This window comes from Colletotrichum tamarilloi (assembly GCF_030869305.1).
Source record: "Colletotrichum tamarilloi strain Tom-12 chromosome Unknown Scaffold_15.1, whole genome shotgun sequence".
Lineage (NCBI taxonomy): Eukaryota > Fungi > Ascomycota > Sordariomycetes > Glomerellales > Glomerellaceae > Colletotrichum > Colletotrichum tamarilloi.
In genome coordinates, this window is record NW_026849398.1 from 284,616 (window position 1) to 310,386 (window position 25,771).

The 25,771-nt window shown below is 53.6% G+C and overlaps 10 protein-coding genes across 10 annotated transcripts; 6 read left to right on the plus strand and 4 right to left on the minus strand.

Annotated features, from left to right (window-relative positions):
- Positions 1-492: 492 nt before the first annotated feature.
- CTAM01_05792 (YEATS family protein) lies at positions 493-2,315 on the minus strand (the record flags this gene model as incomplete). The annotated part of the gene is made up of 3 exons (XM_060521822.1): positions 493-1,181; positions 1,449-2,015; positions 2,075-2,315. 3 exons carry the CDS (start codon positions 2,313-2,315, stop codon positions 493-495), a joined length of 1,497 nt encoding a protein of 498 aa, XP_060383491.1.
- Positions 2,316-3,411: 1,096 nt separating this feature from the next.
- CTAM01_05793 (NAD dependent epimerase/dehydratase) lies at positions 3,412-4,377 on the plus strand (the record flags this gene model as incomplete). Its single annotated transcript, XM_060521823.1, has 2 exons — positions 3,412-3,524; positions 3,594-4,377. 2 exons carry the CDS (start codon positions 3,412-3,414, stop codon positions 4,375-4,377), a joined length of 897 nt encoding a protein of 298 aa, XP_060383492.1.
- Positions 4,378-4,942: 565 nt separating this feature from the next.
- CTAM01_05794 (SYF2 splicing factor) lies at positions 4,943-5,875 on the minus strand (the record flags this gene model as incomplete). Its single annotated transcript, XM_060521824.1, has 1 exon — positions 4,943-5,875. One exon carries the CDS (start codon positions 5,873-5,875, stop codon positions 4,943-4,945), a length of 933 nt encoding a protein of 310 aa, XP_060383493.1.
- A 540-nt stretch (positions 5,876-6,415) lies between these two features.
- CTAM01_05795 (uncharacterized protein) lies at positions 6,416-7,657 on the plus strand (the record flags this gene model as incomplete). The annotated part of the gene is made up of 1 exon (XM_060521825.1): positions 6,416-7,657. The coding sequence occupies one exon, from the start codon at positions 6,416-6,418 to the stop codon at positions 7,655-7,657; it is 1,242 nt and encodes a 413-aa protein (XP_060383494.1).
- A 350-nt stretch (positions 7,658-8,007) lies between these two features.
- CTAM01_05796 (uncharacterized protein) lies at positions 8,008-8,157 on the plus strand (the record flags this gene model as incomplete). Its single annotated transcript, XM_060521826.1, has 1 exon — positions 8,008-8,157. The coding sequence occupies one exon, from the start codon at positions 8,008-8,010 to the stop codon at positions 8,155-8,157; it is 150 nt and encodes a 49-aa protein (XP_060383495.1).
- Positions 8,158-8,603: 446 nt separating this feature from the next.
- On the plus strand, positions 8,604-8,735 carry CTAM01_05797 (uncharacterized protein; the record flags this gene model as incomplete). The annotated part of the gene is made up of 1 exon (XM_060521827.1): positions 8,604-8,735. The coding sequence occupies one exon, from the start codon at positions 8,604-8,606 to the stop codon at positions 8,733-8,735; it is 132 nt and encodes a 43-aa protein (XP_060383496.1).
- Positions 8,736-9,263: 528 nt separating this feature from the next.
- Positions 9,264-11,548, plus strand: CTAM01_05798 (cell wall anchored protein; the record flags this gene model as incomplete). The annotated part of the gene is made up of 4 exons (XM_060521828.1): positions 9,264-9,459; positions 9,546-9,978; positions 10,033-10,293; positions 10,354-11,548. 4 exons carry the CDS (start codon positions 9,264-9,266, stop codon positions 11,546-11,548), a joined length of 2,085 nt encoding a protein of 694 aa, XP_060383497.1.
- Positions 11,549-14,959: 3,411 nt separating this feature from the next.
- CTAM01_05799 (uncharacterized protein) lies at positions 14,960-15,346 on the minus strand (the record flags this gene model as incomplete). The annotated part of the gene is made up of 1 exon (XM_060521829.1): positions 14,960-15,346. One exon carries the CDS (start codon positions 15,344-15,346, stop codon positions 14,960-14,962), a length of 387 nt encoding a protein of 128 aa, XP_060383498.1.
- A 152-nt stretch (positions 15,347-15,498) lies between these two features.
- Positions 15,499-16,368, plus strand: CTAM01_05800 (uncharacterized protein; the record flags this gene model as incomplete). Its single annotated transcript, XM_060521830.1, has 2 exons — positions 15,499-15,904; positions 15,980-16,368. 2 exons carry the CDS (start codon positions 15,499-15,501, stop codon positions 16,366-16,368), a joined length of 795 nt encoding a protein of 264 aa, XP_060383499.1.
- Positions 16,369-22,918: 6,550 nt separating this feature from the next.
- CTAM01_05801 (uncharacterized protein) lies at positions 22,919-23,648 on the minus strand (the record flags this gene model as incomplete). The annotated part of the gene is made up of 3 exons (XM_060521831.1): positions 22,919-23,285; positions 23,357-23,536; positions 23,596-23,648. The coding sequence occupies 3 exons, from the start codon at positions 23,646-23,648 to the stop codon at positions 22,919-22,921; spliced, it is 600 nt and encodes a 199-aa protein (XP_060383500.1).
- Positions 23,649-25,771: the final 2,123 nt, after the last annotated feature.

Sequence of the window (25,771 nt, forward strand, 5' to 3'; positions counted from 1 at the left end):
TCATTTCAGAAATATCGTATCGCGAATCATCCCCACCGAACACCTCGATGGATCGGATGGGTAGAGCTGGTGTGTACAACAACACATGGGAAAGAAGGGACTTGGGCTTGCTTGGAAATCACCCATCACAGATTTTGATTGATTGAAAGAGGAGGAACGCCGTTGATGGAAGACGGAAATATCGTGGATATCCATTTTTTGTGTCACTTGCGATCAAAATTACTATTTCAGGCACTGGCTCACAAGACGAGTTTCACGGCGCTTAGACGCATGTCAAATTTAGGCATGCCTGAAGAAATCAAAAAACTCCCATCTTCTATGCATTTCGTTGTTCACACCGCTTTAACTTGCATGTGAGGTATAACTTTTTGTTCACCGCCGGACCGTGCTTTTATCGCTCGTTTTTGTAACTCCACAGTCGAAGCAAGGCTCCCTGCCATCTGCGCTGTCATGAAAATATGTATGTATGAATGCCTGGTGCTAGCCTTGCTGTCAGAGATAGCCCTGTCCACCGTCCGGCCCACCAGTCGGACCCTCGTCCTTTGACCTCTTCTTCTCGGGCAGTTCTGCTTCCGGTGATGCTTTCCGCTTTCCCACCTGTACGCCGGGCGGCGCCGGAGGAGGACTCAGTATCGTAGACTGACTCGAAGTATCGTCCGACATCTGTACATCTGGCTCGTCCCTGCTCGTCTGAGAATGCATCGACATCGTGTCTGCGATTGCGTCGACCCTTGTCGGTGGGGCAGGCTCTTGAACTTGGCTACCGCAGTTGTACATCTCTTCGAGGCTACTGTTCGGTACCAGTCGACACTGGGAGCGCGCCGACGCGGAGTAGTTTGAGTGGAAGAGACAATATGTTTGTCCTAGTCCGGTGTCTGACGTGCCAATCCCAGGACCATGGTTGACCTCCACATGAGGGTTTGTCGAGCCCGCGACGCCAGCCGCTAACGCCTGCGTTGGCCTATTCCGATAATCATTCTCATCTCGATGCCATCTCGGGGCTCCAGGAGGCTCTGCTGGCCACTGCTGTTCGCCATCGGTCATGGCGGTATCCATGTTGTTGTTACGCCTGGGGCTTGGTGTTCTAAAGCGTGGCTCCTGTTGATGGCGGATGGGCGAGCTGCCACAGTCCATCTCATCGTCTTCCGTATCATCGCCGCCGCCTCGCAGCCTGGGTTGATCTCGATACATTGCGCAAAAGTAATCCTGCTTGGACCGAGGTCGCAAGAGTAATGCAACCGATATCAATAAGAATGCCAGACGCAGAGTCAGCACCGTGTCGTTAGACGGTTGGTAGGCTCTGTGCTCCTAGACACGCTGGCTAATGAGCTCCAACTCTGCCTTGACGCGTTTGAGCCTCTCCTCGTCCTTGGACAAGGCAAGTAGATGGGACGCGACAGCCACCTTACGAGCAGGTCTTCTAGCTGCTACACTGGGCGGTTCCTAACCGGCCGTAGCAGCAGCAGCGTTCTCTGCTTTTAGCGCAGCCAGCTGGGCCTCCTTCTCCTTGAGAATCTCCAGCTGCTGCTTGGCCATTCCCTTGGCCGTGGTCTCGGCCTCCTTGAGCTTCTTGACCTCGATCTGCTCTGTCTCGAGACTGAACGGCTGGCCAGGCTTGTTGACGGCGGGCAGCAGTGCGCTGCGCTCCCACGCCACCTGGACGTTTGATGTCTTCTCTGGCAAGGCCGGGATCGGTTTGTTCTTGCCTTTGCCTCCTTTGCCAACTGTGTGGCCCTTGGGATGAGCACCGGAGGTGAGCACTTCGTAAAAGGCTTCGTACGGCTCGTTGAAAAGCTGTTCGTCGTAGGCCCAAGCGCGGATCTCGCCGTCGTTCTGTCGCAGCATCTGCTCCTTCTCGGCGTCGGTCCGTCCGTATGGGTGAAGACGCAGGTTGTGGTACAGCGTCTGAGGTTTCTCTCCCGACTCGGTCGCGTAGTAGATCTTGATGGTGATTTCAAACTCTCCCCATCCGGTTTCTTGGATAAGGAACGGTTTGCCCGGTTCGCCGTCGATCACTGAGTGGTGGTTTAGCAAGCGCATGATTGCGCCAGGACTCGGTGCAAGGGCAACTTACTGCGAACGTGGTTAGGAATGGACTCGTGTAGCTTGAACTGCACTCTCCGAATCCAGTACGTGATGTCGATATCGTCGATGGCCTTGACAAAGACCTCCCATGAATGGGTGTGATCTGCCGGTACGCCTTCCGGCTTGGGGTTGGATTCGGGGTCGAAGGGTCGGGCGGTCGTGCCGTAAATGAAGGGTCGTTTAATCTGTGTACCCTTTACGCGTTTGCCGAGGCTGCTGGGCGGCGCCATATTGATGGGTTAGATAAGTGTTGCTCGGGTGATGCGATGCGTTCTGGTCAATGCCCAATGAGAGTGCCTGAGTAAGTTTGTGAGGATGTAGTGGGGAGATTTGGGTGTTGTCGAAAATGGACCGCAAGCTAAGACGGCAAGAAAATGGTAAGAAAATGGTTCCTGGCGTAGACAGCCTTACGCCAAAGTTTGAAGTGGGGCATCCAGTAAACCAGCCAACAATGACCGTCTCTCTCGGGTCAGCCCCTGCCGAAGAGACCCTTTGCGCCGTGCCTACTCCGTACGTTACCTTCAAGGACTTAATGTTCCTTGCACTGCGTGATTGCCCGCAAAGTTCCCAGGTATTCTTACCTCCATCACCTCAGTGTTAAATCCAGGAAGCAGCGGTCTATAAGTCTTTAAACATTGCTATCGAGGGTCGATCTCCTTGTGTGAAGGGTAACGAAGCGAGCACCACTCAATGGTGACAGGAATACAGAATGATTCGGCCTTTATAATCTTGTAGTACTTTGAATTTTGTGATTTATTTCGACTGCTTCTTGGATTACGAAGTCATCTCCGATCTCTGGAGCCTCTTCTAGTTTGGGCAGTATCAAGGTAGGTAAGGTAAGGTAAGGTAAGCTGGAAACAGTGGAAAGTGCAGCCACCATCGCGCACATCGAACCTCGAGCCAATGGGGAGCTTGGGGGAAGAACTGCCCCTCCAACCCCTGTAGCTAGCTGCAACTCTTTAGTTGGTGCAGCACCTGCAGCACCTCAGCCTGCATCATAGGGAAGGACCCCTGACAGGTTTTAACTGGGGAGCTGGGTAGCTGGGGCAGCTTCCGGACGGGTGATGATTTCATGACTTTTTTGAGCTTTCCATCCGCGTCCGGAACGGCATCGAACCACCTTCGGAAGAAATCTGGCAATCACCTAGCGCCGAACCCGGTCGGCATTTCAATTTGACTCCATCACCGTCGATCCGGCTCACTCTCTCCTTTCGTCTCACTGCACTTTGTCACCTCCAATTAGTGCTGGTTCTCATCCAATTGGTTGCCTGGGTCACTCTCATCTCATACATCGTCCCGTTCATTTCATTCAGTCACACTCTCATCATGTCAACCTCAGCCGTAGCGAAGAAGCTCGTAGTGTGCGGCGGCAACGGCTTCCTCGGGTCAAGAATCTGCAAGTATGCCGTCGCCAGGGGCTGGGACGTCACATCCATCAGGTACTCATCCTCCTCGTGAACCAATCTCATGTTTCTCCCTTCATCCCCGCTAACACGTCCTCTCCACAGCCGCTCAGGCGAGCCCAAATGGTCCGCCGTAACCTCATCACCATCCCCTCCCCAATGGTCACACAAAGTCTCCTGGGAGCGCGCCGACATGCTCAGCCCAGTAACCTACGCGCCCCTCCTCAAGGGCGCCGACTTCGTCGTCCACAGCATGGGCATCCTCCTCGAAGCAGACTACAAGGGCGTCGTCTCGGGCCAGGAGTCCCCCGTCTCGGGCCTGCAAAAGGCCTTCGCCCCCGTCAAAGACCGCGGCGTCGACCCCCTAAAGACCTCCGCCGAGCCGGGCGGCGGCCCCGGGGCGGACCTCAAGCCGCCCAACCCGAAGGACCAGTTCTCCTACGAGGTCATGAACCGCGATAGCGCCATCGCCCTGGCCAAGCAGGCCAACGCTGAGGATGCAAAGGCCTTTGTCTACGTCTCTGCCGCTGGAGGGGCGCCCGTCCTCCCCGCGCGGTACATCACCACCAAGCGCGAGGCCGAGAGCACCATCGCCAGCGAGTTCCCGCGGATGAGGGGCATCTTCCCGAGGCCGCCCTTCATGTACGACAGTTCGAGGAAGTTCACGCTGCCCCTGGCCGCCATGACGGGCGCCGGTGCCCTGTTCAACAGACTGACCGGTGGCGTATTGAGCGGATTCATGGGCGCGAGCGGCGTGAAGCCTCTGCCGGTCGAGACCGTCGCGGAAGCAGTGGTGGAAGCACTTGATGACGTTAAGGTTCAGGGCCCGATTGAGGTTCCCGAGCTTGAGGAGTTGGCAACCAAGGGCTGGAGGAAAACGATGCTCTGATGTATTGAGAAGATTGTATTTGTAATATGCCATAGACTGTACCATCCTCCAATTCCAAGCCTTGAAATGGATTGAAAAGCCATCCTCCAACCTTGATCTCTAGAGCAGATCAAGTAGACTTTACCTCTGTCCTCGTAAGCCAAACCCAAGGTATCAATTAACCCGCAAGACGAAAAAAAGAGTTCACCACCGGTGTGGCTACATCTCTTGGTGCTCATGCTGGGATTCGAACTCAGGTACTCGCTAAGCCTGTCGTCGAGTAGGCTGGTTGGCGTATACATTGTTGACCATTAACCACTCCCCCACCCAGCCAGTTTGACCTGGCCCGTCGACCTAGACGGGTGCCTGCTGGCTGGTGACGGGAATGGATTTGAGGGGGGGTATAAGGGCTTCCCTCTGTGTTATTCGGGTGTATATTCTGGCAACGGGGAAAGGCGATCGGATGAACGTTGGAAGGAACGCACGGTTAGCACCGTTACTCTTTAGATTCCTAGCCGGACTATGCAGGTACATTAAACAGGTCTCTGAACGCAAGAGCATCCCAATTTATCCCAAACGCCAGCGCTTAAATCATGGTTCCTCGCTCAAAGCTGTCCCTAATCTCCGCAGTATACTTGTTGTAGAAGCGCGCCAGCTTCTGGTTGAACTGCTTGTTCTTCTCGTTGATGTACGTCACGTCACCGTCGTCGCCGTTCTGTGCCATGCGGTCCTTTCTCTTCTTGAGTCTGTTCGCATCCGCCCTCCTAAGGTCTTCCACCAGCCGATCCACTGCCGCCTTGTCCGGCTTATTCTGTGCGAATGTGGTTGAGTCGGCTGTCGAGTAGAAAGACCCGTCCTTATCCACCGCGATGAGCTCTCCGTCCTCGGTCTCAACAATATCGAGGCCGCCCGAAGCAGCGGCGCGCTCGATAGCCGCCATCTTGTCCTTTTCGTACTTTTCCATGTCGGGGGCAATATTCCTCAGCTGGCGCTTGTACACCTTGTTGCTTTCGGCAGTGTAATCTTGGAATGCGTTGTTGTCGCGGTGCGCCTCCTTCTTCTTCACATGTTTATCCCACTTCTCGCTCTCGTCAATCGTCCAGTCCCAGGCGCGCTTCCGCTCAAAGTCGCCACCAGCGTCCTCAATGTCGGCCTTGAGCAGCTTCTGCGAAGCGACGGCCTGCTTGCGGTGGATCGCCGTCAGCTGGCTGGGGTCTGATGCGAGACGTTGTGATTCGAGCGTCGCCTCTTTCAAATTCTGGTCGGACGAGTTCTTAGCGCGGGCTTTGAGGGCCTTGAAGCGCGCCAAGCGGTCCTGTGATTTTGCTGCGGCATCTTCCGCCGTGGGCTGTGGTGGTGCTGCTGCGGTCTCTGCTGTCGCGGATGCGGTTTTCGTGATCGTGCTAGGTTCCGTTGCTTTGGTCTCTTCAGGCGCGACAGATTTTGCTGGCGCTGCAGTATTGGCTTCCTCCTTGGCGGCGGTACCCATATTCGTCTTTCTCTTCTTGGAAGGAGGCATTCTGGATGTGTTGCGAATCGTCTAAGGTGTTGCCGGTCGCAAGATGTGTAGATGTGGGTTGTTCAGGAATCGCGATGTATGATTTTGGTGGTTGTATGGTGATGTGAAGTAAAGTGACGAAGAAGTGGGATCTCATTGGGGGACGATAATGGATGTTCAAGTGCGACTCGACCGACGTTTCTCCGATAGGTACCGCCGCCACAGTCTGGGTGCCTTGTCGATCCGTGTGGCTGATGGGTATGGCATATGTGGCTGAAGGTCGGAAGAATAGATCGACCCACCACCGCTCCCCCGCAGGATCCATACGGGTAACGGACTCCTGCAAGAAACACCCGTGGCTGTGCGGCCGGGTCATCCCTGTCGTTGCCCCAACACCCCTGCGCCGAGAGTGCCCTTGCATCTCGTTACCTTGACGCGCCCCCTCTCAGTATGCGGCTCCCCAGGATCAGACGACTTTTCTGAGCAACGCTCGCGTGTCCGTGAATAGCCTCTGAAGGTGACCGAAGCTTATCGAAGACTAATTCGCCATACACCTCAGTCATGCGGCCACTGAGAGCCGCAGGCGTCTCTCGCAGAAGTGCAACTGCTTGCTTGCACACTACGGCGCCATCGCTGGCTCGGCTACAACGGCCGCGTGTTCACGAAAAGAAGAGGCCGGCAGAGCCGCTAGTCCCATACTCATGGCGGCCCTTCGAGGTGCCAGAGGTGGTTCTCGACCTGGACAGCTGGGACAACCCAATCGCACGGCCATACGATAAAGATGAGATGCAGACTCAGAGGAAGAAATGGGAGCAGAACTCCATTGTCGACGCCACGTGGCAACGGATCAAGCACTTTGAGTATGAACGCCAGCGTGACAGCGAAAAATTTGCCAAGGTCAGCGTCAGCCATCCTTGGTATCAGCACTGGCAGGTCACAGATCTCGACATCATGACGGCCGCTCTGAAAGGCGACTCGCGAGTCGGTCCGCAAACCCAGATTCGCCTAACGGAGGAAAAACCACACCAGAATGATGCTTGGTGTGATCTGAAGTCGGTTGCTTCGAAGAACGCAATTCCATTGACCTCGCTTCGAGACGATAAGAACTTCTTGAGCTGGTTGCTCCAACGAAGGCCCACCACGGCTTCTTTACCACTAAAGCGCCAACGGGAAACTCGAGCATTTATTCGACGACTGGAAGATCTCCAGAGCCTTCAGCGCTACCTGCAGTTTCTACTTCAGCATGGGGAGAAGGGATTTCAGCTCATTCACAACGCGGATCGGGATATTGCTTTTGTGTTATCTCGGCTCCTCACCAAGCCACCCAGGTTACGGCCCTTCATCGACCTCCTTCCCTTTATTAACAGCATCTTTGCTCTCCAGAGACAGCATGGTCTACCTGTTAGTCCTGATCTCTGTGGTATCTGTCTGATCATCTCGGCCAAGGCGTTTCAGCTACCGGCAGTATCGAGATATCTCAAGCTTGGGCTGAAAGAGGGTCACTGGGTTGGTGAGGGCTCATCTGCTTCTGATGTCAAGACTGCGGTCAAGGCGCTTATTCGATGCTGGGACAACAGAAGGCGCTTCCCAGATGTGGACCGTTCTGGAGACATAGTTCGCCGTCTACTCGGAGAGGGTTTGGGGGAGGACAGCGCTGCTTCCTTCAAGGTCGTTGCGCATCACCATCCGGAGGACGAAGGGTTGAAGGAACAGTTGGCGGAGTTGTTACATCGCGTTGCTTCCGCCCCAAAATACCCTTCGTCTATGAATAGGACACCTCATGTCTTGGCGGAACAAAATTAGGGCTACCTGAAGGAAGCAGGTCCCAAAGTAATGGATGTATACTGTACAAACATTGAGTGGGCTGAGAGAAGTCAGACCAACATCGAGGTTGGGAAGCGGTGGAGATATATATCAATCCCCGCAAATTTCAACTTCAATTACTCAACTTCATTGCTGTGCTGCATAACACCCCACGTGGGCCAAGACGCGTACCTTTTACGTCTGGTTTGCACGATGACTTGCTCATCGTATGCCAGCACCTCTACTCTCACATGATGCCTAGCTAACATACGAATCCGCAAGCCTCCTTTGACAGCGCCTCTCCCCATTCAGCCCTGTCATGCCTGCATGCGAACGCGGACTCAAATGCCATGTGGCTTGCTGAAGTTTCCAACCCAGAGGAGACTAGTCTCGAGCAAGCTGAGCCAAGTCCCGCTAATCCTGCCATTCCATTGGGTCTACAGTCCAAGTCAGGACAAGCCAAGCTCAAGCGCTTCCCTATTCCGTCCAACTGCACATAACATCCTACGCCGTGTTCGTGTCAAGCTGGTGCTGCCACTCTCCATTGTCTCCGATACGCTACATTTCGCTATGCTTCTGCATCAATTTTCTAGCAGATGATGGATCAGTGCTGTATGTCAGCAGGAGCCATGGTGTTCTTCTGTAAATCCGGCGTGCCGGGCATCCACTGGCTCACCATAGTTGATACCTGTAAGCTGTCTCCGTCTCGCCAAGGGTAAAGGTTGCTAACAATTTCAACACAGGATAGCACGCTCTAAGTGGTATTTCTAACTTTCGTGTTTTACAAACCATGAAAATACAACCAAAACAAGAGGCGAGCCCACCAGAAGAACCACCTTGGGGTTACCGCAAAGCCTCGTAAACTCACGCATGATCTGCTCTACCTCTGGATTGAACTTCAGCAGGAGACCAGAGCAACAGGTACTTGGCAAAGCGAACCATCTCGATGCGTGGCGCTCCAGACCTCGGACTAGGAGTCCAGCTCCCTCACCCGTCCGCCTCTGGTCTGGAACGGAGCCCCCGTCAGCTCGTCTGGATCCGGCCTGGTCCGGACGCTGCAGATCAGAAATGTCTCTGACGCTGCCGCTGGTGCTTGTCAACAACCCCGATATGTTGACAAGCCCAAACTCTGTTTTCTCTATCTTTCCCATTCTTCGAGAGGCCCCTCCCCCGTTCTTGTCTTTGTTTGAACTTTCCTTTTCCCTTCGTCCTTCGTTCTCGAGTGAAGTGATAGTCAATGTCCTGTCAAGACTGATCTACCATCGTTACGTTACCTTCTTTCCATTTTCTTCATCTCAACTTTTTAGAAATTCCGTAATTTTATCACATTCCACTGTTTAGACCAAGGTATCAGACCAGACGATCATTGCCTTGCAGTCGTCAAGTAGCCCACTTCCACCTCCCGAGACATACATCAAAGTGGGAGATCTCGATCAATCAACTCTCAATTAGCCGACTGTCCACTCCCTTTGCTCATCTTCACACGTTATGCGCATGATCCTTTCCGACTGAGGGTCGAGTATCACCAGGAACCTGGTCCGCGGATAGATCAGGATCGACATACCGCTGGCGGGAAGATAACACGGATCGCGGATCACCGCACAGAATGGCAATCTCTAGCCCCTTGTTGACGGTTTTGGCCCTGGCCTTGCTCCCGGCATCAACTTTGGCGCAGAATGATCCGGTCAACGACTTTTGCCGTCGCTTTGGGCACCAGACCGCTGTCGTCGATAACAAGCTCTTTATCGATGGCGGCCTTGTGAATTGGAATCCACTTTCATCTTTTCCAGCCAACTACTCAAGTATATCACCTCAAAAATCACACCTGCAGTCCCGTCTCCTTTTTCATCCAATGGCAACATTCAGTTCCCACTAACACCCTGTTCAGATACATGGCTTCTATACCAAGATCTGTCTTCATCTACGGCTTCGGGGATGCCCCCCCTTTACGCCAATCTCTCCAAGAATGGATCAATTCCTAACGTCGCCGGCGGTGCCCTTTGGTCTGACAATGTCAACAAGCGACTCTATCTGTTTGGCGGGGAACGCAATGCGGGGGAATCGCCTATGCCCTTCAACCTATACGGCTATGATATCCTGAATAATCAATGGGATTCTTTCGGCCCATCTCGTACGGGGGCTTCGATATCAAAGGTTAGCTACGGCGCGGGAGTCTCTGTCGATACGCGCGGCGAAGCATATTACTATGGTGGATGGTTGAGCAACGCCTCCGTTCCTGGATGGGGCACTGGTCCGCCAGTCGCAACGACCGGCTTGGTGAGATACACCATGGATACCAATAGCTTTGCCAACAACACTGGGTAAGGAGAGGAACCTTGGTCAAGCGAATGCACATGATACTAACACCTACAAAGTCCTGACAATGTACGACGTGCCGAGGGCAGCCTGCATTACATCCCCGCTGGAGACGGCGGAATGCTCATCTACTTTGGGGGCATACAGGATCTGGCTGGCAATGGAAGTTCTACCATTGGCCAGCCCATGGACCAGATATTCATATACGACGTGCTCAGCAGCAAGTGGTACACGCAGAAAGCCTCAGGTGATGTTCCTGGAATGCGACGACGATTCTGCGCGGGCGTAACTTGGGCAGGAGACCAGTCGTCCTACAATATGTGAGTACATTGCTTCATGTCCATACTCACTATTTGCAACCCATCTAACACATATTCCAGCTACATGTACGGCGGCGCCAATGTTCCAGGCGTGCTGGGCGCGGGATTCGACGATCTCTACATCCTCTCGATCCCAACCTTTACCTGGATCAAGATGTACCCCATCGGCCGCAACGGGACAGGAGACTACCCTCACCATTCAATGTCCTGCAACATCGTACCTGGCCGTGCGCAAATGATTATCTCGGGTGGCACGTTTCCGCTCTCCCAAGACTGCGATTCGCCCGGGCAGTGGGGAACCCACAACGCGGACCTCGGGAAACAGAATGCCGGCAAGGTTGTCTGGGAGTTATACAAGCCCAACAAGACAACATACGCCGTACAGGACGAAGTCATTGCCGTAGTAGGAGGCAACGGCAACGGCGGCGCTACAAAGACTGCACCGGCGGCTGGTTTCGACTACACCGACGTCAGCCTCCTCATCACGCTCACGGCCAGTATTCCGAGCCGTACGCCGACGAGAGATGTCGGCAGTACCGGTACTCCTGCTCCCACAGGAGGCCTATCTACAGGTGCCATCATTGGCATCGCGATAGGAGCTGCAGTTCTAGTCGGCGCCATCGCCTTGGGATGCTTCTTCCTGGTCCGTAAGCGTCGGTCAGACCGATTCCACACCGGAGCATCGCCGCCAGGACCAAGCCACGTATATCACGCCCAGAGCATGTCAGAAGCGTGGTCACCACCCGCGGCATCGCCTTACTCACCACCATACGGACCTTCTCCATTCACGCCTCCTCCCCTGTCCGCACATCCGCAATCACCGCACCCAATGTCCGCGCATACGGTGCCGCCGCACATGGGCCCGCCGGTAGAGCTACCTTCCGAGCCGTCATACACGACTACACCAGCGGCTCTCGCGGGCACGACGACGCTCACAAACATATCGTCCACGGCGTCGTACCCGCCGCAGCAGGCGTACTTCCCTGAGACGACGACGCTGCTAAATCAGCCGCAGTACGACGCCCACGGCAACATGTGGATGCCGCAGGTGAGCATGGTGCAGGTCGCCACCGGGGTGAGCCCGCCGTTGCCCGAGTACACGCCGGCGAGGGGCGACCAGAAGACACCGCAGCCGACGGCGGCCGAGGTACGGCACGAGCCGCCGCCGCAGGAGCCGCAGGAGCTCAGTGCGGACCCGGATGACCGTGCGGAGATGAGTACGAGGCAGGAACACCAGACGTACTATAACAGATGAGTTTGGTTTTTGCAGGCGCGTGGGTTATTCTGTTTCTTTGTAGTTAGCCTGAAGCCTGGTCTGTCAACGATAATACCGGGCCAGAGATGGAGGTGAATGGGATAGTGGTACTGTCGAAGGAGTCTAGCGTTTGCCTCTTTGGTTTGTTCATTCTTGTTACTGGCACTATTCCCACTTGGAGTTGATGGTATGGAATTATGATCACGCGAATTTCAGTAATTTCTCAAGGTACCTAGCATACACCTTGAACCATCAGGGTTCGGAGCCATCAAGGTTCAGAATGTGATAAGGATTCCGCGAAATTTCGATCGTTGCCAGTCCGCTGATCCGTTTCGTGTAACTCCATGACATCCATGCCCAAGAGAGATAGTTACACCGCATTACAACAGCAGCGCCCGCAACGTTCGACGCGTTGTGGCCTCTAGGCTCTAGCCCGTGAATGAATTTTGCCAAGATCACATCAATATGAGTCAAGGTCGCGTGACTTGTCCGCATGCGGAACTCCTCTGGACCCTGAGAGACCACCAACCCATGCAATGCCGGCAGGCGGAGGGGGGCGCCGAGCAATGGCTATCCTCTACCAAGCAGACTCTACATAGGATCTTGCCCCCCGATCCTAAGTAGGGCCCGGGTGATGTGACGAGTCCATTTCATGATCGGCTCATCAGCCGCAGCGCACCGTTGTCCGCCCACTGCTCTCTCTTCACGAGTCCATACCCCTCTCTATCACTGTCACTCTGTGTATATACACGTTTACGAAGTGTACACTCATCAAGGTCGTCCGGGATTCCTTCGTTGCGCTGCGCATATGCCGTGAAAATTTAATACATCAAGAAACCCGATGGCCCCCAAGGCCCCCGTGAGTTCCATCACCGCAGGCAGGCATCGAGTGTACATGTAGCATAGCGCAGAAGTCAAAACTCCACAGCAACGAACCATGACCGTGGCTTCCAGGAGCTTGTATTTAGGTCCTCTTGGCGCGCGTGGATAGAGACAGGTGTGAGAGGGTCCCCACGATGCTGTGTAACCATCGGGGAGGAGAGGGTGGGAGGGCGGCCATGTGCACCTCGGTGCCGAGAAAACGATTTCCGTTGTCACCAGTCTTTGCTGCTTCCTGTATCTATACAGGTATACTTTTACCTCACAGTTACACAACGGTTTCTGAACCCTCCTCTATCCGACTCGTGACTCTGCAGACTCCAGACTTTGGAGAAGAGGCATCCCGATATCGCACTCGTGATCTGCAGGTGACCAACGCAGCGATGCTTCAATAAACGAGAGCGATATCGGACAGCTCGCTGTGCTTGTGACTCAATCGTCTTGCCCGGGAGGTGCTGAGATCTTTGATCCACCGAGCTCGGTGAAGTCTGTGCTCTTGAGTCTGGGTAGTTGTTGGTTCGCAAAGGTTTTGTTGGAGCTCTAATGGAAGAGAATTGTTCAACATGGGTGAGTGGACGGGAGATGGACAAGTTGAACGCTGATCCTGGAACCCTTCCCCCCCCCCCCCCCCTTCCCGGGGCCGGCCGGAAGGGCGGGGCCAAGTCACGGAGCTACTTTGCTGCTTTGGACGGACGGAACACTACTTTACTTTGGTGACTAACTTCGACCTGGATCTAACGACCAACTGCCGCATCCACTTGTTTACGTTGTTTCCAATTATCGATATGGACGATCCTAAAGAGAAGATCTGTGATAGTGACGGGTTGTGCAGTAAACTTCGGACTGGCTGACGTTAGGAATAGCGCCGTCCCATGTAGCCAAGAGATGTAGTGCCGTCAGCCCAGCACGTCCATTTACCATTCGGCCGGGAACAGGATGAAATCTCTTCCTTAGTATGCGCTCTACTCTAAGCGACGGGCGACGACTGCAAGTTAAGCCGATCACCACGTTAAGTCAGTTGAGAAAGCATTTCGTCATAACGTTCCGATGGAGCGTTCGCTTTGCAGAGTCGACTAGCGTAGATCGGAGAGAATAACAAAACGAGTAAACGGCATATTCCATGATGGGTAAAAACCAGTGCAAAATACACCTTTCCCACTACCCTATCCCACTACCTGAGTCTGGATCTTTCCTCCTAGCCCCTCCATCGGCAGATCTCCCTCCTCCCACATGGACAAAAAATTTCCAATGGCAGATCCGGAAGGGAAAGAAAATGGGTTGACAGTCCCGCGAGCTAATACGGAACACCTCTAGTCGAAAAGCCTCCTTGCGCCTATGTATGATGTAATACCGAAGAAGGGAGGGGGACCTGGGCTCAAGCCGCACCGGCGAGAGCGGGAGGAGAAGACCCCCAATGTGTCTCAGTGGGAAGAACAATCAATTTCTGCAGAGTCCAGAGTGCCCAGAGGCGCTCGACGTCGGGATGTGCGTTGACTGACGATGTGGCCCAGAGTCTTCCATTGTCAAGCCAGGAACACTGCCCGCACTCTTTTATGCCAATGTCTCAACGACCACGGTGGGATCTCTCCGAGGGGGCGGTGGGCATGGGGACAGGGAAGAGATCAAAGTGAGAATGTCTCAACGGCATGTGGGCAGAGACATCTCCCGTTTGTTCCTCGTCAAGACTCCTCCCCTCTCAACCGCCATGGTCGTTCTCTTTGAACCCCTCACGATGCTGACGACGTGCGAGGTTCGCAAAACCGCATTCGGTAGCAAAAGGTACCGGATTCAGAAAAGGTCGCTCGAGCAGCTCACCAACAGCCAAGACACCATACTATGCCTATACATATCCCGGCCGAAGACAGAAAAAACGGGGTACGAACGACTTCACCCCCCTTGGGTTCTCTAGCTCTTGAGCTCTTTAAGCTCTTTAGCTCAACGCTAACCTACATGTCATAGACTTGACCTCTAGGTGGCCTTGGCTTCTTGTTGACTCCGAAGCTGGCTGTGTTTTTTGGCCGCCACCAAAACCAACAACACCACCCAAGGAAAAACAGAACGCCCAACACAGGACCCGATCCCGCCGTCGTTCCCTGTAGACTGTAGTAGTTCAAGATCGGAGTCCCGCCCCAAAGCTCAGGTCGCACCCGCATCGACCGCGGCCGCCTAGAACAGAGGCACGGATCTCAATTGCCGTGAGCCGCATGCGAAAGACACGCGACGCCACGTCCCGCTTAGCCCAGAGGCCTGGACAGCCTTGACCCATAACCTTACCAAGCGCTTGGAAAATACTGCAGAGAGGCTCAATGATACTGTGGTAGGCATTTGAAGTTGTTACTATGGTCATGGTCATGGCCATCACAAAGTTCAACGAAGCCGTTGCACCTTTATGAAGGATGTTTCTAATTTCTCTGATTGTCTGTCACGCTCCTCATAATTCTATCATTGCTCCATGAACCTGACGTTCAAGCGAACAGAAACTCATAACCAGGAGTATTTCGTCCTCATTATTATGCCTCTAGCTATCGATTATCATGGCGCGGTGAAGAGAGCGAGTGAAGAGAAAATCCTGTTAGTCCCTCCGCCCATCACATCTATACCAGCCCTATTCCGGCGAACCGGGAAACCAACCCATCCAAAGAGCCCCATCAAGCCACCGAAAGCCACTGCCGCGAGACGCTTGTGAGAATCTGGCCCGTACGGCCGTCGCGGCGTAGACCGGCGGCTTTGACAAGCGTCGAGCGTGGCTTTCTCGGTAGGTCCTCCACGCGGGGTGCATGCCGTTCTGCGTGTAGAACGGCAGTGCATATGGGCAAAACAACGGGATACAGAGCAAGATAATGTTCTCGCAAGGGAAGGAAGACAGACAAACATCAAACTCCAGAATGGTATAAGTAAACGTCTCGTCCCGGATGCCATGATGAAGCTTTTGGATAGACCAGACAGCCTCAACTCTCTCACACAACAAACATCCTCCTCATCAACAAGACCAACAAGACCTTTTCACTAAGGTTTACCATCCTATCCTCACAACCGGTCTCTAATATCTAATCACCATCAACAAACTAAAAATGGCTCGCCGCGCTTCCCTCATCGTGACAGCCCTCCTGGCCGTCTGCGCCTCCGCGGCTCCCGCCCCGATGCCTCAGCGCTCGGCAAAGATCACGGCCGTCAAGAACATCTTCACCGTCGGCAACATGTCCTTCGCCAACAGGCTCTACTGGGACTTTAGCAAGCTCGCCAACGGCGCCAAGGTGCCCGACGGCCTGCGCGTGAGCGGCTACCCCGTCAGCGACACGCACGTCTTCGTCACACAGAACGCCTACATCAACGGCGGCTACCTCAACCTCAAGGTCGACGGCGGCCAAAAGTCCAAGCCCTACAAGTCTGGCGAGGTCGTCACCGTGGCCCAGAACATCAAGTACGCCTCTGTCCGGACCGTCGCCGTCTTCTCCGAGCCCGCTGGTGTCTGCAATGGTAAGCCTACCCCCTTCAACAGATCTCGCTACCTCACCATCAAACACTTTTTCGAGACTAACACAACATCAACAGGTATCTTCTTCTACAAGAACGACAACCAAGAGACCGACATTGAGTGGCTCTCCGACGCAAACTCCCAGAGCAACGCCGGCAAGCGCCAGGTCTGGTTCGCGAACCAGGCCACGAGCAAGTCCTCCCCCAAGTCCTGGCTCTCTGTCCTGCCCCCCACGAACCCGACCACCACGGAGCACGAGTACCGCATCGACTGGATGCCCGGCGTCGTCCGCTTCTTCGTCGACGGCATCCAGACCTGGCAGACCACCCAGAGCGTGCCCTCGCAGGCCGGCCCTTGGGTCTTCAACAACTGGGCCAACGGCGACAAGGGCTGGAGCGCCGGTCCCCCCGCCGCCGATGCCATCTTCAAGATCAAGGAAATTGACATGTACTACAACACCGCATGAGAAGCCTACCTACTCGGCCACAACACATCATTGGGCAGCCTCTGCTTCACAGCTCAAATTTTCAACTTCATCGTACATACTTTTGGATAACGACAAGGCAACCAATTCATGAGGAGGAAAACGGTCTTTGAACAAAGGGAACTAATTGGACATAATGAGGAAGGAAAACGAACAATAACTTCATGAACAAAATGGAACCAGCTACTAAGGAGGAGGACATAATAACGAGGAGGGCTTAATTCATGACCATAATGCAATAGTAATGGACATAATAATACAGAAAATCAGAAAACCCCCAAAATCGAGTCATTATCAAGTGCCATGCAGCATCCGATGCGCACCATTGTGAGAAGAAATGGTAATGACCCTAGGCCGCGGATTAAACAGCTCATCGGGACGGATGCATCGTCACCGACCCTCAAGCATTTGCCGTATCCGGGTCAAAAAGCACCCGCGGATGGGGCAAGATATCCGTCCGATGCGTGGAAACGTGGAGGCGGGCGGGCAGCCGCAGGCCCTGCTGCTGCCGCAGCAGCAAGGGCAAGGCCATGCAGGTAGGAGAGAAAGAAGACATCTCTTCTCATCCTCGATGTCTGCGGGTAAAAAGCTACTGTCAAAGCTATGAACAATCAGGGTCCCCACGATCTTCTCTTCCACGATATGGATGGACCCCAGAAAGTGATAAAAAAGGGTTAGCGGGTTGGAAGATCATCCCATGCGAGGAACAAGGGGGGAGGGGGGGCATTTTCGACTTTTGGATGCGACGAGCTTCTTGCGGTTGGGTTCGTCCGCACACTATCCTCCGCAAGCCTCCGCTTCCCGCCCGCCCGCATAGAATGATGCTCCATAGATAAGACTCATCGGGAGCCGTTCGTTTGGTGTGTAGTCAATTTTTTCCTTCCCCATTTTTCGAACCAGAGATCGTCTTTCGCGCCCACGCGTGTGCCCAGTGTGGCTGGCCCACGATGCCCGTCCATTGTCGTCTGTTTTTACGTTGGCCCGAAGACAGTCCGAGGCCGGTTCGGCCCCAGTACCCGCAGACGGGATAGCTCTAGCCTCTTGAGCCTCATGTGGAAAAGCTTCGGGCATGGGAAAAAGGGGGACGAAGTGCGAAGAGGCTAATGAGAGCGTTTCCCGTGGGCCAGGTTGAGGATGTCCGATAATCGGAAAGCATGGTTCTTTCGTCTCTCGTTGGTTTGCTGCGACTTTTCGACTTTTGCGTACAATACGGCCGCGCGCGCCCCTCTCCAACTCCTCTCAGGTCCTCGTTTACGCGATGTTCTGGACTTTGGGCTAAAAAGGACTTGAACCGGGGTAAAGGGGGGGGGGGGGTGGTTTCTCCTTGAGACGAGACAGGCAGACGCGAGTGCGGTTCGCGAACCTCTCAGAGGCTCAAATGGCGTTATCTTGCATGATAGCTTCCTTTCCACCCACCCCTGTCTCTCGTGGTGCTCTTCGGGATGGCGTCCAAAGGGTTCTGGGTTCCTGTCAAGGAGGGTTGACAAACCCCACCAGTCCGTGGGGTACTCTTTCAACAATCCCGAAAGTATCCGACCCTGCCCGGTGTGGCCTGGGTAGTCACGGTGTGTTCAATGGATGCGTGGGATGGGATGTGGAAGCGATTGGTGTGTATCTGGCCGAGAGAGGCAAAAGAGCTTTCGCCGGTTGTTCGTACGGGGGACGAGAGCTGAAGCAGAAATTTTCGTCGATTTTGGCTTTACTGCGTAGCTTCAGCTTCAGCCCTTTTCAACGGCGGCCCCTTTCAGCTTGTAAGCGAGGACCCTGAACTAAGGTAGGCAAACACCGTCAGCAACACGTACGACAACCAATGACAAGGTCCAAACGCAAGAGAAGAGTTGAATTTTTCTTGTAGCTTTGAAATTCCAAGCTATCGGGAACCGATTTTCCACTTTGGCTCGGTGATTTAGACCACCGAGGATCACACCCATCAAGGTGAGTGACGAGGGGCCCGAGGGGTTCTCATGAGCGCGCGGCTGCTCGGCACACCCTGATGGGCGGGCGCTTTGCAGATAGCAGGATAGCGACAGATGGCCCAGAAAGTTGAAGAAAAGAACCAGGGAAACAGTTCAAGATAGTCTTGGATGCCCCATGGTTACGCCATGCCGTCTTCTGCCGCCTGCCGTCAGTGACGAAGCTCAAAGAAGAGGAGGGGTCGCGAGCGTGGGGTTGAAACTCGCGAGCTTGATGGCGTGCATATCGAGAGACTGACTGCCGCCCGTATCCGTGGGAGTTCAGGGTCTAGACACAAAAGAGGCATGCCGAACGGAACGGAATCGACACGCACGTCGTTGAGATGAAAAGTGACGTTTTCTTGCCTGCTCATACGCAATAAGCAGAATATCTGTAACAACTCCTCGGTCCAGGATTGTATCTCTCCGTATCGCCGTAAATCTCGGGAGTTGCGTCAAAAGTAACCCCGCCGATGCCAAGCTGGTGGAATATAGAACAATCTAATCAATCATCTATCAATCTATCTATCAGTCAGTAGCAAAACTCTAGTCGGACTTCGGATGCTATGGCAAAAGGAGAAAAAATCCGAGCCCCCCACGCAGAGCAGAAAAAGGCAGATTAATTGAGTAGCAGAATGGCACGCCCACTGGGGACGCACGCAGAACTTTCGATGCCGTGACAGGCATGCTGTAGAAACTCTCTTGCTCAAGAAGCCCCCGGTTAAGTTCCCTTTGCAGACGAATGTCATTTTCAAATCACAGGTTGACACGCAAACGTGCCATCTGGGTAGCCGTAGAGTGTGCCAGCCACCTTGATAATTCTAGACCATGACAAGAACCTGCTCAGAGATAGCCAAACAGTCGGGAATGCAAGAGTCTCAGTGGACGAGGTTGAAATTTTTGAGCGCTTCCGTATCTTGTCACCCCAATCGTTCATGTCGCGGCTCTTGCCGCGCATGCGTCCTCTACTGGAACTGGTAAGTATCTCCCGTCGGTTGATGGCACAATGAGTTGCCAATTGCATTGTGTCTGCGCGTTGCCTTGCACTCACAGCAGCCGCCTATTCACTGACTCCGACATGCCCCCGAGGAAACTCAAGAGGTGATATCAGACGTGATATGAGCAGACCTCGACCAACGGTTGTCAGCCACGCCAGTCAAGCCGACGGCGATTCATGATGGGACCTTAGCACATGCATCTTACGCCTACTTTCGAAACCAGTCGGCATTCTTTCGAGAGGAAAAAAATGTGACGAGATAGTGTTTCTATATTGTCTAATGGCACGCCATCGCCACTCATCATGTGTTGTACAGTTGTAGTACCTAGGCATATGAAGCAAGCGGCAGTTGGTGCTCGAACAGCTCACATCACATCACACCCCGCATTCCTGAGGTGATCAGGGTTCTACCTACCATCGACTGTTAGCAGCACGAACAGAAGCAAGAAAAATTGATCAGCATATCTGGTTCCGGCCGTTTCGAACTTACGAATGTGATGGAACCTACATACACGCCATTACGGACCATCGTGCCATCCTTCACCGTTTCCATGTGTCACAGTCACCGTCCTCTAGCTCGGCCACCAAGACAAAGAACGTTATGTTTAGGGCCTCTCGGATCTAGCAGTAGACTGGGGGATCGCCATATAGCGGTCATTTGGACTGGGGGCTGGGGACTGGGGGGAAAGAGAGAGATGCTTAAGCCCACGGCGGCCGGCGTAGGGTGCATTAGGCTATTGACATAATACTTACCATAGTACCAACGGACTAAAAGGTACCTATTCGGGAGACTTTGTAGACAGAGTGTCGGTCGTTCATCCGGCACTGTTTATTAGTTTGCTTGTATTAATGCAGACGATGCTCGACGGCTTTGACGGATGCTGTTCCCTTGGGCGGAGAACAGTTACGATTGATGTGGGCTTTCCGGTGACTTTCTACGTTGCATACCTTCGGATACTCCACGGGCCTAGTCTTCCGGTGTTCCATCGAAACCAGAAAAGTTGATTTGTTCTCTCAATGTCGAGATTGTACATTACAATTACCCTCTGCATAGGGACCCTCTTACGCGGCGACAGATGGCATGAGGAAACTTACGATGTATGGATAGATAGTTTGACAAGACATAGAGAGTACCAGCATGCCTGTAGGCTATATCAAGCGCTAGCTGCTCAACCATGTCTCCTGCCCCATAACTCCTTTGCAGTAACAAACTCGCTCCAGTTACAGAGACACAGAACTGGCCAGTAGCTTGGCATCTTTGTGGGAACGGGGGAGAAATGCAGATGAAAATTTTCCGTCGGCTGCCCTCTCCGATGCCCGATGGGTTGGGATCCCCGCAATGACCCAAGGGGAAAGGAGACAGAAATGTTGCATCAATAATACATCGTTACGGTGAACCAGAGAAGAAACCGGGGGAAGAATCTTTCTTCCTCTGACCAAACGTGATGGAAATACGTGTTCTGTGACGGACGGGAAGAAACGTCGTTCATGTCAAGTTCCCACCGTCTCAACGTGGATGAAGCAGCCACTGTGGTAGGTGGTTTGCGGCCTACCTTGGATAGTTGGATCCGTCCTAGACTTGACTAACAAGGCAAGGTAAAGGCCGGGTTGGGGAAAAGGCCCACCCACCGGTGTACGGATACAAGTGTGCGTGTGTGTGACTCTGGAAAGTGAAGAGACTGCTGAGCGGAAGCCCTTGCAGAGAACGGAGCCGGGACGAAGGGAAACGAGTGGATATTCTGTCAATGGGGCTCCGGGCTGTGTCGTCCTTGCAGTTTGCCCACTAAATTCTTTCTCATGGGGATTAAGTTTTTCTCGACTTGTTTCTGATGTGCCAGGGGTGGTTGCGAGGCGCTGAGGTCTGGAATCTCTGGAATCCTGAAATTTCTGCCCATTTCCACAATTTCTGATCGTCTTCCCTGCGTCGAGTCCGTCTTTGTCATTGTATTTTGTTGTTACCGGGAAGGGATGATAAGCAATATCTTTCGTACTCTGTGAGTCTGTGGAGGTGAAGCGAGTGAAAAAGGGAGACAAAAAACCGGAGCATGTTGCTTTGCGACGGGCGGCGGCGCGGCTGGCCGGAGAGGTTCCACGGGTCCACGGGCATGGCTCCACGGGTCACTGTTTTGCAGGATGTGAAAGAAAGGGAGCGGGTGGGACGGACGACGCCATCAACCCATACCCAAGGTACAAGGCACCGGACCGCCTCAAGCTCGCAGCGCCGTTCGGGAGCATGACGCCTCCAGGGGACTCGGAGCACCTCTTTGCCATTCAGCCGCTCTACCCCCAAGAGCTAAAATGTGCTCATCGTTGTTATGTGAGGTGGTTTCCTGTGGATACGGGTACCGGTACTCCACCGAAAGTCAAGCCGGCTTGTAATGAGTCGATGACTGACTCCTTGAGTTGCACAGTCGTTGTTGAAGTCTCTGAGCCGCTGAGCCTCTCGCGACGGGACGTGGGGCTCTCGAGGATGTGGGTTAGAGGCCTACGGATACTGTAGTGCCTTAGTTCCCTCCCTCAGAGTAACAGTTGCGCCTTTCAGTGGAGTTTGTTTCGAACTTTGTACGGCCTCTTGGTAACCCTGATGTGGCTTTTTTACTCGATTTCCTTAGGGCCCATTCGGGGGGAAACGTGCTCAGGGCTGTGGATGAGGTGATGTGAAAACGTCGTATGAATCACGAAATACCGGGGCCGGGGGGATGGAGGCTTTGGAGGCTCCTCCGTCGCAGCCGCGCAAAGCCCACAGCTAGCAGACAGCAGACGTCTGAGTCTCGGCTGCTCTTACTGCGTGCGTAGCAACCTCGTGGGAACTGGGAATGGCCCACTCGGTCCGACTCGAACGATTTGCTAGACTTCAACTCGAGCCGTGGCGGGTCGCTGACAGAGAACCAAAGTTGTTTCGGTCATCAGTGTCCCCGTCGTCTGTTGTTCCCCAACATGTTGTGCCCTTTGAGGGAAATTGCAACATCCGCTGATCAAAGGGGACGTGCCGAAAGTGAGAAAACCGGGTATTGCATTACGGCGGCCTCTGGAGTCTGCTCCCGTGCTGCATTGCATTATGTTTGTTCTTTGCTGAGAGACAGCTGTGGCATGTGCTCACTAATCTCAGTCTGGTAGTCTGGACTCGCCGGAGACGTGTCCAATTTCTCAAAATCAAGGAACGGGAGAAACAAACACGATGGCGGTGCAGATGCGAGTAGAAAGGCAAGACGAGGAAATACCTCATTGGCCATCCCCGATGTAGAAGCTGGCTAAGAAGTGCCGTACCAGAAACACGTTGACTATGGTATCGTACGCTGTTAGTGAATACAGTCCACGTACACCTACTGTTCGGTATTCGCAGACCGGCATCCACCAAATCGGCGTACCTATCTGTGAGTTTGTTGCCGCTGCAAGGTACTTGGACCCTCGCCGTGACGGTGTGTCTTGTTTCGCTGGTCATGCAGTCGAAGCTCTCCATAATACGGGGTACGCAGTGAGGCACGTTGCATACAGCAGAGCGAGCCGACTGGCTGCCCTTTGGAATTGTAAAGTTGTACTGTTCATGCGTATGGAGCCCAGAAACCATCAGATCGTGATCGCTTCACTGGCTCAGAGAAAACGTCTCTGTTTCACGGGTGTCCCTTTCTGATGTTCTTCTCCTAGTGGCGGCTCTGTATCCTTCTTCCCGCTTTTCGTGTTCCCGCAGGAAGTTCTGTTCTCCACGCGCATCAAGTGCTTGTTTCTTTCGTCCAAGGACTTTGGACGGCCCGGCGTGTGATGTACCTCTTGGCTCGATCTGACGTGCAACGGTACATTGCGTGTCTGAGGCAGCCCGCACCGAGGCCGTAGAGGTTTCGAGCGGCCGCTGCATGAGCCTACGCGATATACTCTCCACGAGCATGTTTCTTGCCTGTTCCCTGGACGATTCCTTACATAAGGCGGAATGGTTGGTTGTACGTCGATGCCATCTTGAACTTATTAGCTAACAAGGCGTCGTTATGATGCAATTCTGGCACCGCAGTGTATATTGGGTACAGACGGACGCAACAGAATAGGATGCTCAAAAAATGGCTTCAGCACATGAGCAAGGGCTCTAGAGTCAAGGCCAGGACGGCATGAAAGAGGCACCGGGGCCGATGGGGTGAGCTGATGACAGAATGGCGAAAATGATGCATCGCCGTGGCTCGACGACAATTGAGCCCCCTCGTTCGCGTCAGACCTGGCTCTTGTTAGTCCTCGCATGGCCAGTCACCTGGTCACACCTCACATCGCTCGCACCTTGTCCTCGGCTTCCAATAGGCGAAGCAGGCAGCTTGCAGCCTGCGTACCATTTTGTCATCCTGTGTCCAGCAGGTAGGTACTGTAGTGTAGGTACTCCGTGCAGAGGTGCAGAACAGAACACCAGGGCCGCCCAGTCCCCTTGTCGATCGTCTCAGAAAGGGTCCTATGGTCCAGTGATCTTGTGGTGGTGCCTCTAGGAGTGTACTCCGGTAGGTGTTGGGATGCCCTCCTTGCAGCTGTACCTGGCATTCTGGCATTCTAGTTTCCATCATGTAATGGTGGATGCTTGGCCACCATCTAAACACACCTAAGTACTCTAGGGACGGCATCCGGTAGATTCGTAATTGCAGCTACGAATTCACCATTCACCGTTCACCGCTGCTGTTTTGGAAAGTGTAGGTACCTTGGGAATACTCTAGTAGATACGTACTTACGTACTCACGTACTCCGCACTGCACGTGTGATGCCTTACATAATTCAAGCCCGAGAACGTCGAGAAGGAAGGAATGAATGTACGTAAAGGAAAGTACGAAGAGAAGTGCCTACCTTACATTGCGAAGCACCCTTGGGTACAAGGCGACGCGGGCAGGTTGGCACTGAGGTCAGGTAGACACGGCAGGCAGGGCAGGTACTGAGGAACTTTGGCTTCATCCCCAGACTTCTCTCTCGGCAGCATCGTGCATCAACCTCTGCTTCTCTTTGGACTTCCCCATATTTGCACTATTAAAAGCCCTGCTTGGTCTTTGGCGGCTTTGCCCTGGTCCGCACATCCCCCTCGTCTCGCTAAGTAGTGTAGTCTCTCCTGACCACAAACTGCGTACTTCGTACCCACCAGCGTCCACGCACGCAACGAGCTCTTCTGACTTCTCAACTTCTCACAGACCGACGACAAGGGTCCCGGGTTACCCTTCTGGGTACGAGTGAGCCGCCCGCAGAGAGGGAATCAGACAGGCTTCCCCTGTCCATCGCAGGCCTGCAATCCTCCCCGCTGTGAGGTGCAAAGTGCAGATACTGAAGCCTGGTTTCTTTGATGCCATAATCCCCGTGACTACGAGAAGGCAACGGCGATATAAACCTCGGACCCCGATCTGGAATCTCGATCTGAAAAGAAAGGCAATTTTTCCATCGCTAGCGAACCCGTTTTCTCAACCACGTCAATAAGTCGGTGAAGAATTGAAGAAAAAAAAAACTCCCCGACCAGCGGCTAGACAAGAAACGAAGACGGGGGGACGGAAAAAAAAAGATATTGCGCAAGAAGACATTTTCCAAAGGAATTCCATACCATATTAGCTCGGGATACGAAAAAAGACACGGCTGCATACACATTACACACAGACTACAAAGAACGACATTTTATTCTCCGGTCTCATACGCAAGAGCCAACCCGCCAGTCCTCATACAGAAGCAGCGGCTATCCAGCAAGAGGCCAGAGAGCTCATTCCTAGCCTTGCAGCCCTTGCTTCCCACCGCTTCGTTTGGACACAAGCAGATCAAGACCCTCACGCCATACCCTTCTTAGCACGAGAGGGTTCATCAGGGTGTCTGGTCTCCGGTCGTCGTTACTACTCGGTACACCTGTAACCACACACAATTACAAGCTACAGCACCCATACCCGTACGGTTTGGGTGGCATTCTCGCTGCTGTCATCGGCAGAGTTGAGACGACGGACGAATCGGCGGCGCTTGATCCATCTCATAAGCTGGAGGTCCGTCCGCACCACAACATCTCCGCTTTCGGCGAGCCCACGGCCCTGCCTGTCCTTGCGTCAATCCGAGGTACCTTGCGTCTTTGCGGCTTGTCTGGGTACCGGGTTGAAAAATTTACAGAGGGTACGGGTGGACAAGGGGAGAGAAAAAAAAAAGAATATCCATACATCAACTTGCAAGGGAGTGACAAGTAAGGACGGCAACGGAAAGAGTCACACTCGATCGGGCTCCATTCATTCAACAAGAGAAAAGCCATTGAACACTATTCGAAGAGTCAAACCAACCGTCTGCGGGACTACATATATTTCCCGGCTCCAATTCTGTCCCGCTTCCAGGAGCCTCATCTGTCGCCAACTGCTCTCTTTCTTTTTCCTCGCCTTGACATTTCCTCGGCAATCTCGTCTTTGACTGAGTGATCACTACGTCAGTCTGGCTCTATTTCGTCTCAATCCACTTGAGGATCCGT